This window comes from Gymnoscopelus braueri (assembly GCF_963280865.1).
Source record: "Gymnoscopelus braueri genome assembly, chromosome: 9".
NCBI classification, from domain to species: Eukaryota; Metazoa; Chordata; class Actinopteri; order Myctophiformes; family Myctophidae; genus Gymnoscopelus; species Gymnoscopelus braueri.
This window is the reverse complement of record NC_137610.1, coordinates 23,882,172-23,901,516: the sequence shown is the minus strand read 5'-3', so window position 1 is coordinate 23,901,516 and position 19,345 is coordinate 23,882,172. Positions and strand designations below refer to the sequence as shown.

Genomic DNA, 19,345 nt, shown 5'->3' with positions numbered 1-19,345 from the left:
ATTTTTAAAGTTTTCAAACTTTTTAAAATATTGCTGTTGATGCACAAGTACAAAAGCTTCTATTTCAGCACGCTAACTTTCCAGGAAGAGCATGACTGTGGTTTCTAATATCTTAGAATCCACACCGATGATGTCATTGGAGGAAAGTTGTGTATGAAGATATGGTTGAAAATGGGTGAAATGTAGGAGTGGAGCCTCCCTACCTTTGTACAAAGCAGTGTAGTCGTCATCGATTTCATAGCTGAAAATAGAAGACGCCACAAATCATCATCATCCAAAAAAAATTAGGGGAAAGATTAGAGAGTAATCTCAACAAGTTATTAAATTAAACCCTATATACCTGTACTTAGTTGACCAGGGTCTCTATACAAGGGGCCCTATCTTGCATGCCGCCTTACCCCTTATGCCTAAACCTATTAGCCATATTTCACTACTTTGAAAAACATTTTAAATAGTTCAACTAGCCGATCGACACGTTGTGAGCTTGTAGATCGGCTATTTGAACTATTTTTTATGTTTTTCAAAATAGTAAAAAATTAGGGGTAAGGCAAGATAGGGCCCCTAGGTACTTCCCTTAACACCAAATCTCTTCGTCATAAATATAAATATAATAATAATCTACGAGCTCACAACACATTGCGCTATTTTCACCGCATGTTTGCCCCCAGAATAATGAGATTGGAGATCTGCTTTGTCGGATGTTCGCCCTAGAATAGGAATGCTACGGTTCATATGGTTAAGAGTGTGTACTTCTTTATGATGGACTGCTTTTCCTTACGTGTGGATTTGTTCGCTATGCAGACTACATTCCTAAGTGGATTTACCATGTGGATTTTATCTTATGCCGACTACCTTCCTATGTGGACCTACCGATGCCTTTTTATTTTTTTACCTCATGTGGTCTGTGTAAGACATAAGACATTGGGCCCCATATTGTGCCGCCTTACAACTTATGCCTAAACTTGAAAAACATTATAAAATAGTTCAACTAGCCGTAATAGTAAAAAATGACAAAAAAGTTTCTGCATAAGGAGAAAGGCAAGATACGGCCCTATACATCTATACCGTACTGGTGCTGTACCTCATGTACTGCACCTGCTGCCATCTCTTTTCTAACCTGCACCTCATGTACAGACCTTTTTTTATGCTACTGTATATGTATAAATGTACGTATCATCTCTGTCGGGTGGAAACCTCATACGTCCAAAACAGTTACTTTTCAGTTTGTAGATCTGCTATTTTGGATGCTTTTGTGTGACGCTGTAGTATGATCACGTAGGGCGTTAATTTACAAAAAAAAACACTAAACAGCAACGATATCTTAAGATTTTTCTTTGACCCGTTTCTTTCCTATATGTTTGTTTCCTCTCTCTGCTCCCCCCCTCCTCTTTCCTGAAAACTACAAAACTACTTGCACAAAACAAAATTCCTACCACTTATTTACACCTGTAAACCTATGATGCGACAATAACGTTAATTCTGATACTTGGAACGTTTTCTTACAAATGTTTGGTCTTGCGTGCTCTGCTGCGGATGGGTGAGTGGGGCTCCAGATTGAGCAGTTCAGGAGGCAGGTCTTTCCCTTGAGAGAGCAACCAGGCCTTCTCCTCCCGGAGCTTCCTCCTCCTGGCTCGCTCTGAGGGAGAAAAGAGAAAACAGAGGGAGGTTCAGAACAAACTAGGGCCGCAGCTGTAACCATTATTTTCTCAGCCATTATTCTATTGATGACTTTTTCGATTAAATCAAACAATGGATAAACGAATCGATGGAAACGTAAGCATCATTTTATACTTTGTCGCACAATAATAGTGAAAATAGCAGATGCGACGATGTGTGGAGCTCGTAGATCTGCTATTTTCATGCCCTAAATAGGGTCAGATTATTAATCGATTATTTAATTAAGTCGTCTCTGTTCGGTGGAAACCTTATGTCGAAAACTGTTACTTTTCAGGATTCAAATAAAGCCTACAAGCTCAATACACGTCGATTCTTGTTTCAAGCTTGTGGATCCGCTACTTTTGAGGCTTTTGTGTGACGCTATAGTATGATCAAGTAGGGCGTTCATTTACGGGAAAAAAAGTAAAAATATTGATATAAGAGGTTTCTGCCCGACAGCAACGATATGGTGCCTCTTCCCAGGGCCGAACATCGTGTTTCAGCGCTCTCGATGTCCAGCGTCTGTCGCCGGTTACTCAATCAGAAAATAGTTAAACTTTTGGTAGAGGAGCGTCTGGCTCAGTGCTTGTGTAGAACTATGGACATGATATCCATTTCTGTGGACAATGGAGTTGACTTTTTATTCTGATTTTTATTCTGTTCTGCTTGTATACAATTTAAACCTGCCAATGTTTTTTCATAAATTAATGCCCTACTTGATCATACTACATCATCATACTACAGCGTCACACAAGCATCAAAAGTAGCAGATCCACAAACTCGAAACGCGGCATGAAGCGACGCGTTTTGAGCTTGTAGATCTGCTACTTTTGAATTTGAATCCTGAAAAGTAACTCTTGTATATATGGAGGTTTCCACCCGACAGAGATGATATAATACAACAGGTAGCGATGGATCTATTTAGTATTCACTTAACTTCCCCTCATAGCGTCCATTTAGCTTTTCTAAGGGCGGTGCGCATGTCGGTGTACTTTAGTGAAAGCAGTCAGACAATCTGGGAAGCACGTGGATGTCCACGGACATGAGCTGGCAACAAAATGTACATCACGGCGGACCCCGGTGAACCCTCTCGTCTACGCAGATGCGGTAAGTATAATCTGTCCTTTAGAGTCAATAGATACCAGGCCTTCAGCGACGTAAACCGCATGGTCTCAGAGCACTGGAAAGACAACGATTCAACTATGTTTACTCAGGGACAGCTGATCAAAAGCACCAGAACAGAGAGAGTGTGTGTGTGTATATATATATATGAGAGTGAGAGTGAGAGAGAAAGAGAGATAGAGAGAGAGAGAGATAGATAGATATATAGGCTAGCTGCCTTGTCTTTCAACATGAAAGGCAGAGAGGGCTGCCAACCTCCCGCTGTGCAGATTAAAGATGTTTCAGGGAAGATTCCACATATGCAATCCACCCAGAGAGCAGGCCGAGTCCTGCTGTTCATCTATAATACATTAATGAGGCTCCTCCACTGAAGCACAATCAGCAGTTCATTAGCACCTGACAGATGACATCAGAGGGAGGGGAGAAAAGAGAGAGGTGGGGGTGGATACTGTGATTAAAGGCCCTGAACATTCCCTCTCGCAGGCCTCGTGTGCGATACATAAATCACTAGCTTGCTGAGCGCTTCTATGCCGCTGCTGAGTTTTTTCTTTTTCCTTTTTGTTCTCATCCTCCGGCGGGTGAAAAAAAACCAAAGCAGGGGAGAGTTGGAGAGAGTTGTGCGGTGCGGGTCGCTGCCCTTCAGAATCCGTTCTGCCCTTGAGAGAAAGAGGTGCGGAGGCTACAGTCCCACCTCCCCCCTCCCCCGCCCATCACCTGCCACTGACAGGCTCCAAGGCTGATGAAAGGAGATGCAACGGGTGTTTTGGGGTTTTTTTTCGCACTTTGATTTCAGCTGTGAAGGAACGCAGGACTGATCACGTTTCCACGCTTGTTGCGTGGACGACCCCCTGAGATATCAAACCATGTAAGCCTTGATTTGTACTTAGACTCATCCATCCCTCCATCCATCCGTCCATCCATCCATCCGTCCGTCCATTAATGCCGTGGTTCCCAAACTTTTTTCCCAAAAGAGAAATTTGATGTCCTCCCGGAACCAAAACTAGTGAAAATAGCTGATCTACAAATGCGTTGTGAGCAAATCGGCTATTTTCTTTTCTCCCCTAACGTATGGAATTTCGAGTTATTTTTTTATTTTTGGGCGGCTACACCGCCCCTATAAGTGGGGTTGGGACACCTCATTAGTACACCCTTCGCTGTACTGTGATTGGCTCATAATTAGTACACCGCTAGCATTAGTACACCCCTAGCTGTACTGTGATTGGCTGACTCTATTGGCTGACTCTATTCAGCACTGTGATTGGCTAGCGAGACACATGATGAAATTCATAACCTATAAATAGGACTACGCACTTCAAAAAAACATTTTTTTTTAAAGTGAGCTTCCATCACTGTGATGACCACACCGCCCACTTCACACTGGGTGTGATTTTTTTATTTATGATTTGTTTTAAAGAATAATACCGTAATTAAAAACAGAATGTAGGAAACGAGAAAATAAATGTACAAAGCGACATTGACCTACTATTGATATTATTGACCCATAAAAATGGGTCCGCGACCCAAACATGGGTCCCGACCCAGTGTTTGTGAAACGGTGCTAATGCACCCACCCACCCACCCAGTGGGAGAAGCTCTCTCTCACCCTCCACAGCCTTTATCCTCTCCAGCTCCTCTGTCTCTCGGTCCTCCTGTAGGAGGCGCTCCTCCTCTCGTCGCTGCTCTGCCAGCAGCACCTGCCGGTCCAGATCTTCGTCCTTCTTCTTCTCCACCATGGCCTTTAGGGTGTCCTACACACACACACACACACACACACACACACCAACGTTTGTATTACTGCACCTGTGACAACATCATTTTTTGAATGCAACTTTTAAAGTTTTCAATTGTTAACTATAACCCTAAAGCCGAAAATAGCTGATCTACAAGCTCACAGCGTTGTGAGCTTGTAGATCTGCTATTTCCGTGGCACGACACCAGCATACAACCAAGTACAAATCAGGCATAACTCCAATCCTAACCCCTAATAAGCCTAACACCCCATATCTTTTTTTAACCATAAAACAACCATATGACAATTACAAAGTCAGCCTACTATCACTGTAAGATCTAAGGATTAAAGGACAACAAGATTTGGAAAAACCCAAGCAGACTTGGCTGTAAAGGCATCTTTACAGTTCTCCCTACAGAAAAGTGATCAAACGACTGCATATGACTGCAGTTCATTCACTTGCATTTATATGGCACATAAAAGCACTTTACATTCACGTATTCACACGCCAACGGCAGGGGCAACCACGCAAGGCACCATCTGGCTCAGTGGGAGCAGTTACGGTTTCAGTGTCTTGCTCAAGGAGGAGCAGGGGATCGAACCCGGAACTTTGCGATTCCTAGATGGATCCTCCTGAGCCACTGCTGCCCCACTTGTGTGCTGTATGTGTTACCAAGGCTGATATCTTGTTAAGCACTGAACCAATAAATGCTGATATTGTGTTGCGGGGGGAACAAAAAAGGCACAGCTAAAGTGTTAGGTGGCCTCCTAAACTTACACAGCAATAAAAACCTAACCACATTTGGCGCTTGGCTGGTGTTAATTTCGGACCTTGCTCAAGCATGTCAGCAGCTTGAAAAAATAAATAAAGGAACTTTAAGAAAAAAGACAAAGTATTGTAAGAGCTGATCTCTGGGTGACAAAACAAGTGTGACATGTTGTTGCTGTAGGGCGGAAACCAAATTTCCCCCATATTATCTACATATTTCAACTTTTCAAGTTTTTTTTTTTTGGGGGGGTAATTATTGCCCTAATTCATCATACTACAGTGTCACGCAAAAGTAGCGAAAGTAGCCGATCTACAAGCTCACAGAGAATCTTGCGACACGTTGTGAGATTATAGATCTGTTATTTTTGAAAAACATGTAAAACTGAAAGTGGTCAAGTCTGTCTGTGGGTTTTATAAATGCTTAACCAATACAAAGTATTAGTAAGTACAATATATAACTACATACACCATCAAAAACAAAAACATCGCTGTTTTGCCCGACAGCGATTATGTGCAAACCCGTTAGAGTAGACCGCAGAACAAACACACACACACTCACTTCCTCGTCCTGGTTGAGATGTTTCTCAGAGAGCCACTGGGAGGTGCGGAACGACGCCGTCGGGTCCAACAGCTTCTGCTTCTGCTCCTTCTCCTGCAGAATATAACACAACGTTTAAAAGTCAGCGGTTTTGTCAGCCTACTCAGTAGTACTCAGATGTTTTACTAAAAGCTGCACTGTAATTTGTAACTTTCCTCTTCTACTCTGGATTTGAAGTGCTGAGTTGAGCTAATAGAGCCTGCCTGCTTGCTCAGGGGACCTTCAGGTCAAAATCTTTGTCAGATCCTGTGTCTAGGTGAAACATGACCTTTGACACGATCTAAATGTCTCTATAGAAGAGCAGGGAGACAAAATACAACCACCCTAATTGTATAAGTTTAAGTAAACGTAGCAATACATAATATGGAAATACTCTAAGTAAAAGGCCTGATTCTAAATTTTGCTAGAGTAAACGTACAAATGTATGCATCAAAACATACTTAAAGAACCAAAAACTAAATGTGTTTTTTTTTCAAAGTTGTGTCATAATGTGTCAAAATCATTTCGCGACACGTTGTGAGCTTGTAGATCAGCTATTTTTGAATAGCCGAAGTATAAAATAGGGCTAAATTGATTAATGTAGGTTCTTTATTAATAATAAAAATCGTAACTAGTAAGTAACTAGAAACTGAAGTTTTCAAATAGCTGTGGTGGAATAAAAAGTACAATATTTGCCTCTGAGATGCAGCAGAGTAGAAGCATAAAGTAATGAAATTGTACTTAAGGATAATTTCCACCACTGCCGACTTGTTAAGTCACAAGTTCATACATTGCATTAATAATAATCACACACACAGTTAGTGACAGTGCATCTTGTGTTCGTGACAAATGCTCTGATGCAACTGGATGCAAAGCTCATTGCACCACTGGCGTATGGGGCGTGGGGCGATTAGAAAGGGGAAGCACCTCGAAAAACATAAAAAAGCAGTAAAAGAAAATGGAGCCGGCGGGAGATGTTCTAATGCAACGGTTCCCAAACTTTTCAGGCCGCGACCCCCCAAAATAATAATGTATGAACTGGGGACCCCCACCCTGACAAGCACTTTGAATCGTAGGCATTACATAATTGACTCGGTTCCCCAGATAAATATTGTGAAAATAGCCGAACTACAAGCTCACAAAGCCTCGCACTGCGATGGGTGGGAGCTTGTAGATCGACCATTTTCATGATTGCCTCTTTCTTACGTAATATTTGACAATTTGGTATTAAAAAGGTCTTAAGTCATTAAATTGTCACTTTATAAATGTACAGAAACCCTGTAGAGTGTATACAATGCAGGCATTCTGACAGGCAGGGTGACTAGACTATATTGTTATACAACATATAGCAGCATTCAAACAAGGTGCACGTTCCCACAGTACGCCAAAATATGCCATTAAATTGCAGGCATTTCCAGCGAATGGGAATGGCTAAGTCCTGTGCAAGAAGATCAGTGTGGTGTGGCGTTATGATGAGGCTCTGCTCTCCCATCCCCCAAATGACCCTCCCTCCTTTCACCCTACCTCCAACCCCACCCCTCTCTCTCTCTCTGCTGGCCACAAACCAAGCCCCTTCCATGACTCTTCTAATCACATGTAATGATTAGCATGGGAAGGAAGATATGGTGTCTTAAAGGACCATATCGCCGTGATTACAAGTCAGGGGTTGACACTAATGGTTGCCCAATTGCCCAGGGCAGGTAAATAATAAAAACAATATTCAGGCAAGTGGAGTTTGCTTTGTGATTGGCCGAACTGGCAAGTGGGTGTTTGTGTTATTTTTAGGGACTGGGAAGCACCCTTCTTTGATTTGTCTTTCCATACAGTAAACAGTAACACTGAACGTCCTCACACAATGACAAAACCAGAGCCATATAAGGAGAGTTGTGTCACCTCCGTTCACTTCATCGGGCCAGTCAAATTGCGGCTCGGGAGGAGCCGAATAGTGACAAAGCCCTGAACCGGAAGTTTACAGAATGCACTGGAGTCTATTTCACTATTTCGAGTTTACATGAACCACGTGACCGGCGCTGTTTCTGCCCCCTCACTGACACAACTCTCCAATAGAAGGCTCTGGACTAAACTATACAGCCCCCGAGCTCTACCAAAGTTCAGCGTCGCTTTAAAGAGTAAAGTGTAAACTATAGAAGACCTGAGGAGAGCCTCACTTAAACAATAAATTACACAATCACACTCACAAATGTGTACATAATGCACACCTGTGCTTGTGTGCCCACCCTGCCCGCACAATTTGAATTTTTCGGGCAAGTGAACATGACCCTAACATGACCCTGCCCAATGAGACCTTTAGTGTCAACCCTATTCTACAATTCTATTCTATAAGTCATTCCATATACAGTAGAAAACCGCTGATCAACAAGCTCATGTGTCGCATCGCGACATGTTGTGTGCTTGTAGATCGGAAGCATAGAATAGGATGTTGTATTAATTAACTTTGCTTTGTAAGGACCTCTGTGGGTCCCCGGACCACACTTTGCGAACCAATGTTGAAATGGGACCTGCAACAACCACCATCGAATGAAAAATTAAGACAATTATTCGTTTTTCAAGCTCCCGTTCGAGCCAAGAAAAGGAGCCATATCTACGCAAGAAGCACCGTCGTTTGGACCTCCCACTCATGTAGCACGTACTAGAACACAACGTCACCGTAGCTATATAGCTAAAGGAACATGAAGCGTCTTTTGAAACGCATTCACGGGGAAGGAGAAAGGAAGGAAGAGGTACAAGAAAGTGCAAAGCAGAGAGGGGGGGGGGAGAAGAGAGAGACAGACAGAGAGAGAGATACAGAGAGAGAGATACAGAGAGAGAGACGGAGAGAGAGACAGAAGAGCGTTCATGGACTGTCAGAGCCAAAGTGCTGAATGAGCGACTGCACCATTCTACACCTCTCAATCCTACACTCCCCCTCCTTTCCCCCCGTCCATCTCTGGCTAGTCTCACTGCAAAGTGCATCCTGGGGCTTCAATGCTCCTTCCTACATGACCCGCTGCCATTTAAACCCCCACCACCCACCCCACCCGACTCCTCCACAGTCCACACACACACACACACACACAGGTGTGTATACTATACTAGTGAGGGCATCAACATTGTAGGTGCGATATTGGTGTGATTTTATGAACGTTTTGTTTGTGAGTGCCATTTCCTAACCCTAGAGCTGAAAATCAGATTTACAAGCTCACAAGCCTGCAGATCTGCTCTTTTCGGTGCACGACACCGGCTCGCAATTAAGTATAAATAAGGCATAACTCTAAATTAAACCTAACTTCTAAATATCTAATCCTAAAACCTAACCCCAACCCGAATCTTGACCTACAGTAATTGTAAATCTTAACTCTAAAAGTCTTTTATTAACCATAAAAACAACCATTTATCTTGTGAGGACGAGGATATGTGTCCTCACAATGTCTTATGTTCTGCTATACTTGAGGGGACATTTGGTCCTCATAAGTACAGTAGTGCAAGCGCACACACACACACACACACACACACACACACACACAAGATGGACTGCCTCTGGTTTTGACACTTTGGAAGAGGCGGGCGGGTGCACGGGGAGAGGATCCTGCAGCGCAGCGGGGCCGTCAATCAAGGGGCTCCATCCTGCCTCAAGGTGAGGACCTGCCTCCTGTCAGGACAATGACTGGTGACAGCACCCTGGGACGCATGTGGAGGCAACCACTCCACAGGACTCACACACACACACACACACACACACATACAGCACCCTGGGACGCATGTGGAGGCAACCACTCCACAGGACTCACACACACACACACACACACACACACACACACATACAGCACCCTGGGACGCATGTGGAGGCAACCACTCCACAGGACTCACACACACACCACAGTATACATATTGTATACCACTGGTTCTCAACCTTTTTTGCCCCATTTTAGGGACCCCCAGGTTGATTTTCATTAGTCCACGGACCCCCCCATTAGATGGGATATTATGTATCGTTGCTGTCGGGCAGAAACCTCCCATATCCATATTCAATGGATATTTCCCCCCCGTAAATTAACGTCCTACTAGATCATACTACAGCGTCACACAAAAGCAGAAAAAGTAGCAGTTCCACAAGGTCAAAACGCGCCGCGTTCAATACGTCTGATTGACCATGTATACAACAGTGGCACAAAATAGCAACAATAGCCGATCTACAAGCTCACAACTCTCAGAACAGGAGCTCACAGAGCGGAAGTTCACAATGTGTCGTCATACGACACGTTGAGCTTGTAGATCAGCATTTTGTTTTTCTTTAATCAAATCAGTTTATTTTTCTTTTGATTAAATTGTATAGTTTAATTAACTGTCGCACCTCTAGTGTCGCCCACCTTTCCTGGAAGTATTGTCATTCAGTGCATCCAGCCACCTTCCCGTATATAGAGCGTAGCAGTGGCTTGTTGGAGTCAGTAAGTAAACAATCCCTTTCATTTTCTCCATTGATGATATTTTAAAGTGGGCCCTATAGTCCAGAAAGAGTTGGGAACCGCTGTTCTATGGAGAAAATGAAGGTTTTTTTTTTAACCTCCAAATCCAAACTGCTACGCTCTATAGCTACTAATAAACCTGACAGGGAAAAAACGGACACAAACCAACATGCGTCCCCGTCAGGTAACCCAGGAGAAACCCCTCGAGTGCTCTTCAAGGTTGCTTCCAACACAGAGAACAGTGTGGGGCTGCAGTACTAATGTGCTACACCGTGGAGAAGTGTGCCCAGAGGACTGGCTTGGAGGCCGTATAGTAATCTGAACATGAGTAGTTACAACTGAGCCTTACAGTCCATCAAGGACAACATCACATCGCCGCTGTTTGTCGGGTGGAAACCTTGTATGTCCCAAAATGTTACTTTTGAGAAAATGGCAACAAACAAAAAAATCAATATCTATAAAAGCCCACAGAGACACTTCACAAAATAGCCGTTCCGCAAGCTCACAAGCTTGTAGATCGGCCGTTTTTGAAACGTGTAAGTGACACTGTAGTATGACGAAGTAGGGCATTCATTTACGGAAAAAAACAACAACAACATACAAAGTTGAAATTATATGGAGATACAAGCTTTCTGTCCGACAGCAACCACATTCATCCACGGACCATTAAGGAGTGACCCCTGGTGCTGACAGCACACTGCCACAAAGACTCTTCCTTCACTGCTGATGCGGGGAAGACGGGGCTGAGAGGGTTTCTATAGCAACATCACCACCGTTGCTTCTATAGGACCAAAGGGGAAAGTACCACCTATTATTGTAGGAGGAGGAAAAAGCAAAAGGCAGCTAGTTAGCTACCCCATGGTTGTGTTCAAATCATAACTATAGCCGCGGGAACTATGGATGCTGAGAGGATGCACAAGTCCAGGAGCTGTGCTGCACCCCCTCGTGGCCCCAATCATCCCCAGGAGGCATGCAAAAAGAAATCACGTTATTCATATAAATAATAATGGGGCTGGGGTAATAAAGGAAATAAATCTTAACCCCAGCATCCGTATTGTGGGGAAAGCTTTCACTGAAAATAGCACGTCACAGCGTGAGCTTATCGATCGGCTATTTTCAGCGAAAGCTTTCCCCACGATAACAGAAAACTGAAAATAGACTAGCATAGAGCCCTGAGGGACTCCACTCAACCATATGGGGTTTAAGTGGTTAGACTCTAATTTCCAAAAAGGAAATGCATGCATTTAATTCAGTCTGACCAGAAGCAGGGGTTAAAATATACCTCAACGGAGGGGGATATCAAAAGAAAAAAAACTCCAACCCTGAATGTTCAGGTTTAATGTCTCAACACGTCGAGCAAAGCCACCATCTCACTCTGGAGGCAACAAAGACTCATTTTCTCAGGAAACCACGGTGACAAGCGGGCGTGGGCCCGCGGAATGGCTGAACAGGTTCCTACTGAGATAGCGTGAGACCACAGCTTCAGGTTCAGGTTCAAGGCCCGGGGGGCTGACTTCATTACCGAGCTAGAGAGGCTCGGCATGGAGGGGAAGGCAAGCACAGACCGGCTTCCCCCGACTGACTCCCCACCTGTCCTGCAGCTGGCATGGCTTAGCCCCTTGATGCATCCCCCCCGTTTTCCCCAAAACAACTCCTGAAGCAAGCAAAGTGATCTATGCCAGAACATGAAAGCAGCTGAATGGAGACTCCAGATTAAAAAAAACAAAGTCCATGACATGAACAGGACTTATGCCCCATGTCCCTTGTCTAATTTCACTGCACTACATACCAAAGCCTCTTTCACATATGAACTCTGGAAAATGTCCGGGAAATCGGGTCGGGACTGTTAACCTTTCACACGTGTAGCACGCAACAGGAGAATGTCCGTTTCAGACGCGTTCACGCATACAGTCTGATTAGACGAGGGGCAGTGTCTGGCGTACAAGGATACAGGATAAACAAGTGAAATTGGAAGTGATGAAATAAACACAACTTCAACTGAAACACTATGAAATTGAAGCTAATAAATGGCTTCTCTCTCCTGACTGGATAAGACTGGTATGCCACCTGAAAATGTATTTTCTGTTGAATTTTCAAACAAAAAACATTGGTGTTTACCAAAAATATTATCACTTGAAGCATGTTTAATCCCCAACAACTACCCCCAATGTGCTCCTCTGAGCCATCTGATCAGCCACCTGCTGGGTGGAGCAGAAAATAACCCCTTTCCATTTCCTAAAAGACAAAAATTGTATTCATCCTTTTCCCCCCCCAGTGGACGGCTGAACTTTAGCAGCACGCGCCGCAGTCCAGAGGACTACCCAGTTCCACTCTGTCTTGTTGCTCTGACCTTGTGCTGGATCATGCTGCTGATCTCCGGCAGAAAGTTCTGGCTGATGACGCGATAGAGGTGGCGGTCCTGCGACGAGGGCCTGTCCTTGATGCTCTCGGCCAGGCGGAACCATTGATCCTCCGTATCGCACACCAGGGACCACGCGCCCCGCTCACGCTCTGCCAGCCAGGAGAGAGAGAGGTGGATAAACGACATGTCAGCTTTATTTATTCTGAGGAGAGAGTCTGTACTTACTTTACACTGTTCATCTTTAGAAAAAGAGGGGGGGGGGGGCTAGTCATGGGGAAACGTCATGGAGCGGTAAAACTAATCAAATTAAGCAAAGGATAATGTACGGGTAGAGGGTCATTCTTGAAAATTAAAGCCCGACAGGGTGATTATGCACTTCCGCACGGCTACTTAATAAATACATTACTAAATTGACCCAAAAGTAACAACAAAACGAAGTATTTCCTTGCTTACGGCAATGAAAGTATTCCATAAGTGTTGGGCTGGGCGGACACGGTCGGCTCAGAAAACAAATGAAAGTATTCCATAAGGTAACCGGAAGACTCGCCCCAAAACACGCTCGCCCCATTCTATATACCTCCGGATTTGCCTATAATACCGCCGGGGCGAGCGTTTTGGTATTCTTGCCGTTGTTGCCGTTGTTGCGCAACAAGGAAGTGTTGATCAAATGGAACCACTTTTCGTTTATTATATAGTATTTCTCACTTCAAATGTTTTCAAAAACATTCTTGTAAATCACATGGTGAGTTTGTTTACATGGCTGTCATGTTAGATACAGCATAAAATCAAGCAGCGCAGATTGATATGAGCAGGTGCTCTGAGCCCTTGAAGCAGTCCGTTATATTTTAATAAAATAATCAATTTTGTGGTGAAATATTAAACTTTTTTTTCAATGTTATTACAGATGAAAATGTTCAAATATTTTCTAATGCAGGAAATAGCAGACCAAAAAATAAAAACTAACATAGCTGATCTACAATCTCACAAGCACGTAGCTTGTGAGATTGTAGATCAGCTATGTTAGTTTTTTTTGCATGACACCGTTATAGGACGAAGTATACAAGTATCGCTTAAGTGGTTAATAAGAAAAAACCTAGCTTCAATTCATTAATATATGATAAATAAATGAAAAATAAATACATTATTATTATTACAAATAATAGCCTACGTGCTGCTCGGTTATTCAAGTAATTAATCAAAAAATAATAATAATCCATAGAATAATCACTAAGAAAATAATGGATAGGTGCAGCCCTACAGATACGGTGCAGCATGCTTGGTTATTATTATTCATGAGGTTGATAATGTTCATAAGGTTATTATTATTCATGGAGGTTGATACTGTTCATAAGGTTGTTATTATTCATAAGGTTGATACTGTTCATAAGGCTGTTATTATTCATAAGATTGATACTGTTCATAAGGCTGTTATTATTCATAAGGTTGATATCGTTGATGAAGTTGTTCATTCTTTTCACCTGCGCCACAGTGCAGATCCTCTAGAACGTCCTCCTTTTTCACTTCACTTTCCATCTCACTGAAGGGAAGACAAAAACAAACAAACAAAAAATTACAATAATTTAATTAAAAATGTAGTCTGCCTGCCTATAATGCCTGCCTACAATTGCAAAAACTGGGAATTTGCCTGGACAGTCCATAGAAATAGTTAGGCTTTCCAATGAACCCATGAACCTTATCGACCCTATTCTGGGGGCAAAAATTTGGCAAAAATAGCAGACTTACAAGCTCAGAACACGTCATGATGCAACATGATACGCTGTGAGCTTGCAAATAGGCTATGTTCGCTTTGAAAGCAGGTGTGTCTTGAGATTTGTGTCGAATGTGTGTGAAACATTTTAACTAAACAAATCTTGTACGGGGTCCCTGGCACAAACTGTTTTCAAATGGGGGTGCACAGACAAATACATATTCATTTGGGGGTCCTTGACATGAAAATGTTTGCGAACCACTGGTTTAAACAACATCAGGAAGCAAGACCAAAACCCATAAGCACCTACACTTTAGAAACAAGCCCAAAAAGAAACGCAATCCACAACTACCAATATTTGAACTTTACAGAAAATAAGCGGACATGGCAACACTGCATCCTGTGCCACACAACAATATTCCATTACCCCAGTGATATTTCCATCACTCACATTTAGAAGTCCAATATTATCATGAAAAACAAAAAATATGTACATATGTTATACAACGTGCCATGGAACATCCCTTTTTACTGATTATTCACAGATCATTTACATAAAACCAGACAAAACCCTTTAAAGCACCTGCTAAAAACTTTCCAGGGAAAGAGTAAATATTTGTTTTGCTTCCATTACTTTTCTTGTCACTTAACAAAAAGAAAGAAAATAGAAATACAAGAGAGAACATCTGTTTGCCTTGAGAGCATTTACAAACTTCTCAAAAACAAGTTTGGAAACTTAAATTTGGTCGATTATTTCTCCCCTTCAATAATACCAAGGCAATTAGTATTGTATTTTATATTGTCGTTATCATTGATTAGTCACCTTTACAATGAGGTATATCTAGTAAGGATTGTGCAATCATGGACTGAGCAACACAGGTAAACTTGTGGGTAACGCCCCCCAAAACTTCCAAAATCCCCCATATGCTTCTGTTTACTCATCACGCTCGTTTTGAGCGACCTGCCATGTGTGTCCTGCAAACGTGTGTCCTGCAAACGTCCTGCAAACGTTGACAGATCTGTCTGTGGTACCGTTGTGGAAATCTTGCCAAGAAATCTCTGGAAGAAAGCCTATGGACTTCCTCAGTGAAGCAAGGGTGAGGAACCAGTCTTCTTGGGGTTTTGTCTTCCTGGGACGGCCACTTTGCAGTCTGTCTTTGACTTAAATGGTAAATGGTGCATTTATATAGCGCTTTTATCCAAAGCGCTTTACACAGATGCACATTCACCCATTCACACACACATTCATCCACCGATGGCGGAGGAAACCATGCAAGGCACCAACCTGCTCATCGGGAGCAACTAGGGGTTCAGCGTCTTGCTCAAGGACACTTCGACACCAACTCTGGGGGAGCCTGGATCGAGCTGGGAACCCCACTCTACCCTTGAGCCACTGCCGCCCCACTTCACCAGTCTCACGGAACTTGGTCCTAAGTTTGGAAATGGTACCAGGGCTGACACCAAATAATGCTGCCACTCTGCGTAATGGAACACCAGCTTCCACTTGCCCTATTGCACGGGTCTTATCCTGAAGTGACAGCACAAACCTGCCAGCAAGTGTGTGCTGGCAGGTCGCTCAAAACGAGAGTGAATACCAACAGACGCATATTGGAGGATTTTGACAAATTTTGGGGGGCGCTACCCACATGTTTAGCTGTGTTGCTCATTCCACGATTGCGCGATTGTTACAAGTTATACCTCGTTGTAAAGGTGACTAATCAACGATATAAAATACAATTGGTATTATTGAAGGGGAGAAACAATCGACCGAAGTTAAGTTTCCAAACCTTTTTTGAGGAGTTTATTTCATCAGGCAGAAACCAACTGTTACTTTTCAGGAAATGGAAAAAAGAAAAGTTATTATTAAGTTACGAGCTCTTGTTAATACTTTTCATTAGTTGAATATTTATAAAACCAACAGACAGACTTAAACCACTTTCAACCTGGTGTCCTTCTTGTAGACACTTTGAGGCCAATCGCCCTGCCCTTAAAGCATAATTCCGGACTAGCCTTTTTCTTATCTTTATCTGATGTTATTATATCCTAGAACGAGTGGTATAACTCCATCCCGAGTCCACCGCAGCTAAAAACTTGAGTGGATGCTCCTTGCGCTAAATCGTGTATTTTTATCGCTTGAATATTTTTTTGGTTGATATCTGACGTTCATAATGACAGAAACCTCGCCACAGTGTTTTTGTTCCAAATGGGCCGCTGTAGTGTTAACAAGCGGACTTGGATGAAATCACGGGTGAAATCTGGTTTTGCGAGACGTCCGGAGGGGCGCATCCAACACAAACACTGTGGAAAGTTTTCTGTCAATATGAACATCAGATATCTACCACAAAATGCGATTTAGCACAAGGACCATCTTTCACGTTTTTAGCTGTGGTGGACTCGGGATGGAGTTATGAAAATGTTCTACTGTACAACTCGTTCTAGGATATAACATCAATCATCAGATAAAGGTAAGAAAAAGGCAATTCAGGAATTCTCCTTCAACACAAACAGGGCCCGACTTGGCTCTGTACTTGGGACAGTTATTTCCGTCTACAACAAACCCCCTTGCCAAAAATAGCCGATATACAAACTCACAACGAGTCACGTTGCAACGTGTTGTGAGCTTGTAGATCGGCTATTTTTGGCTAATGTCCAATATGGATGCTGGGGTTCAAGTGGTTAAATAAACTTCCAGATTGCAGCATTATAGGAATTGGAAAAAATACCTTAGCTCAATCTCCTCCGATTTCTTCTTCTTTGGTGGTCTTCCCCGTTTCCTCTTCTCAGGCGGTTTGACCTCTGGGCTTTCACTGTAGGATGACAACATGGAACACTTTAAAATGATAAACACCACCTAACGGACCGACCTCTAATTAACCTTTAACCCCACTGTAAACATGCGTCCAACTACTTGTGACGACAACGCACTCAACCACCTGTGCATTGTGTGTGTGTGTGTGTGTGTGTGTGTGTGTATCAGCACAGTTTACACTCAACTGAATAGCCTACCTCCACACCGCAAAATGTGTCTCAGAGTGTACAAATGGAAGCATTTGGACCCTTATGGGTTTGTAACTCTGATTATGTACAAATGGAACCAATTGGACACTTGGAACTCTGGGTGTACAAATGGAACCTAATGGGTTTGTAACTCTCCCTAATGGTGTGTAACTTTGGGAGTGTACAAATGGAACCAAATGGACCCTTATGGGTTTGTAACTCTGATTGTGTACAAATCAAACTCATACAAGGACTCTTACCATACACAGACTAGTCAAAATAAGGTTTTATTCACAAACAAAAGTTATGGAGTGCAGCTTTATTAAGACACATATAGTCACTGTCGGGTAGAACGTATCAACATATTTCAACGTTCAAGTTTTGTTTTCGTAAAAGGGTCACGCAGAAGTAGCAAAAATGGCATAGCGAACTTGTAGATCGTCCATTTCCTCTATTTCCGAAATATTTTGAAAGTGAAAGTATTGAGGAGAGCTTGTGGCTAAATAATAACTACATTGAATCATAGGAACACGGGTTCCTGAACAGTAACGGTTTTGGACATACAAGGGTTTCCACCCGACAGCGATGATTATTATCATTGTAATTATATACATTCAGTGATTACCTGAGCCTGTCTGTTTTCCTCTTGACGGGCTCCTCTTTGTACATGCGGGTTCCATAGAAGTACCAGTAGAGAGCGCCGTTCCCGTCTCGCCCCAGTGGTTCCACTCGCAGGCTGTCAGCGTCCAGCCCCTGAGGGGGCAAACGTTTCAATAATAGCACCAAACAACATCCATCCTCAAATACCGCAAAATGGCATTAAAGGGGCATTTCACCTTAACATCTGGGGGAATTTTAACGTCTAGTAGGGCTTCTTTGTGCACTCCAGACAAATTCTTTGTTTTGCTCGATTCAATATTTACATACTTGATATTCATTTTATCAGATATACTGTATATAAGCCCACACCGCACCCTCACACATTAGCAGGACAATATCTGTTACCAGAAGCAGGGGTGTGTGTTTTTAGTTTAACACGGTTAAAATGGAGTTTACAAAGGGCGTATCTCATTAAATGAATATCAAATATCTAAATATTGAATCAAGCAACTTAAAACTTAAAAATGTTGGTATTACCCACTCACCAGAGTTGCATTGATTTGATTTACAAAAAAACTCAATTAAAAGTAATTAAATATTACAAACTGTCACTGTACGTGCAACAAAAGTGACACTGTATAGATTTGCTGCAGAATGCTGTGTTTTTTAGTCTTAGGGCAGTTGTTCTCAAACATTTTCATGTTAAGGACCCCCGAATTGATACGTATTTGGCCGCAGACCCCCATCTGAAAAGATTGTGTGCCAGCGACCCTCATTGTCAAGACTTTTCAAATGATCTGCATTGTGAGCTTGTAATTCAGCAATGTTTTGGTGCTCGACACCGGCATGCAACTTAGTATGAATAAACAAACAGATTCTGCTAGGGACCCCCGTGGAATCCCCTCAAGGACCCGCCAAGAACACTCCACCAACGTGAACGTCTGTTTTGCGTTCACATGTTAACTGGTGGTTGCTTTTTTCTGCTTGCCGAGAGCTGAAATACTCTCAATTAGGGCGGTTGGAAGCGTTTTTAGGCGAGTGCCTGGCGTTTCCGGGTAAAGAAAACAAACAACCAAAAATAACGTTTTGGTGGACACCGGGTCCTATAGGGCGACAGCGGCGGGCAGACTACCTTCAGCAGGTCAAAGACGTCGGCGGCGTCCAGGCGGTAGTCACAGAGGCGGTGCAGAAGCTCCACCTGCGTGCGGGGGGGCTGCTCCTCAAACGGACCCTGACGGAGCGGGTTGGGCTTCCCCTCCTCCAGCTCCCAGCGGTAGTTGATGATATCATCCAGGTAGCTGCTGAATGCCTGTGGGCTGGAGAGGAGAGGAGGAGGAGAGGAAAGGAGATAAGAGGAGAGAT

At 43.1% G+C, this 19,345-nt stretch overlaps 1 protein-coding gene across 4 annotated transcripts in view; it reads right to left on the bottom strand.

The window, feature by feature from the left end:
- cecr2 (CECR2 histone acetyl-lysine reader) overlaps positions 1-19,345 on the bottom strand; it is a 71,901-nt gene that overhangs the window by 20,040 nt on the left and 32,516 nt on the right. For 2 of the 4 annotated variants that reach the window (XM_080438807.1, XM_080438809.1), the window contains 9 exons: positions 19,116-19,299; positions 18,009-18,136; positions 17,110-17,193; positions 14,157-14,215; positions 12,667-12,827; positions 5,830-5,928; positions 4,382-4,526; positions 1,504-1,636; positions 204-241 (listed from right to left, as the gene is read on the bottom strand). In XM_080438807.1, the coding sequence (XP_080294933.1) occupies positions 204-241; positions 1,504-1,636; positions 4,382-4,526; positions 5,830-5,928; positions 12,667-12,827; positions 14,157-14,215; positions 17,110-17,193; positions 18,009-18,136; positions 19,116-19,299 (1,031 nt within the window). Of the gene's footprint in view, positions 1-203; positions 242-1,503; positions 1,637-4,381; positions 4,527-5,829; positions 5,929-12,666; positions 12,828-14,156; positions 14,216-17,109; positions 17,194-18,008; positions 18,137-19,115; positions 19,300-19,345 lie in introns of those variants that run through there. The other 2 variants (XM_080438808.1, XM_080438810.1) reach the window with 2 other exon arrangements.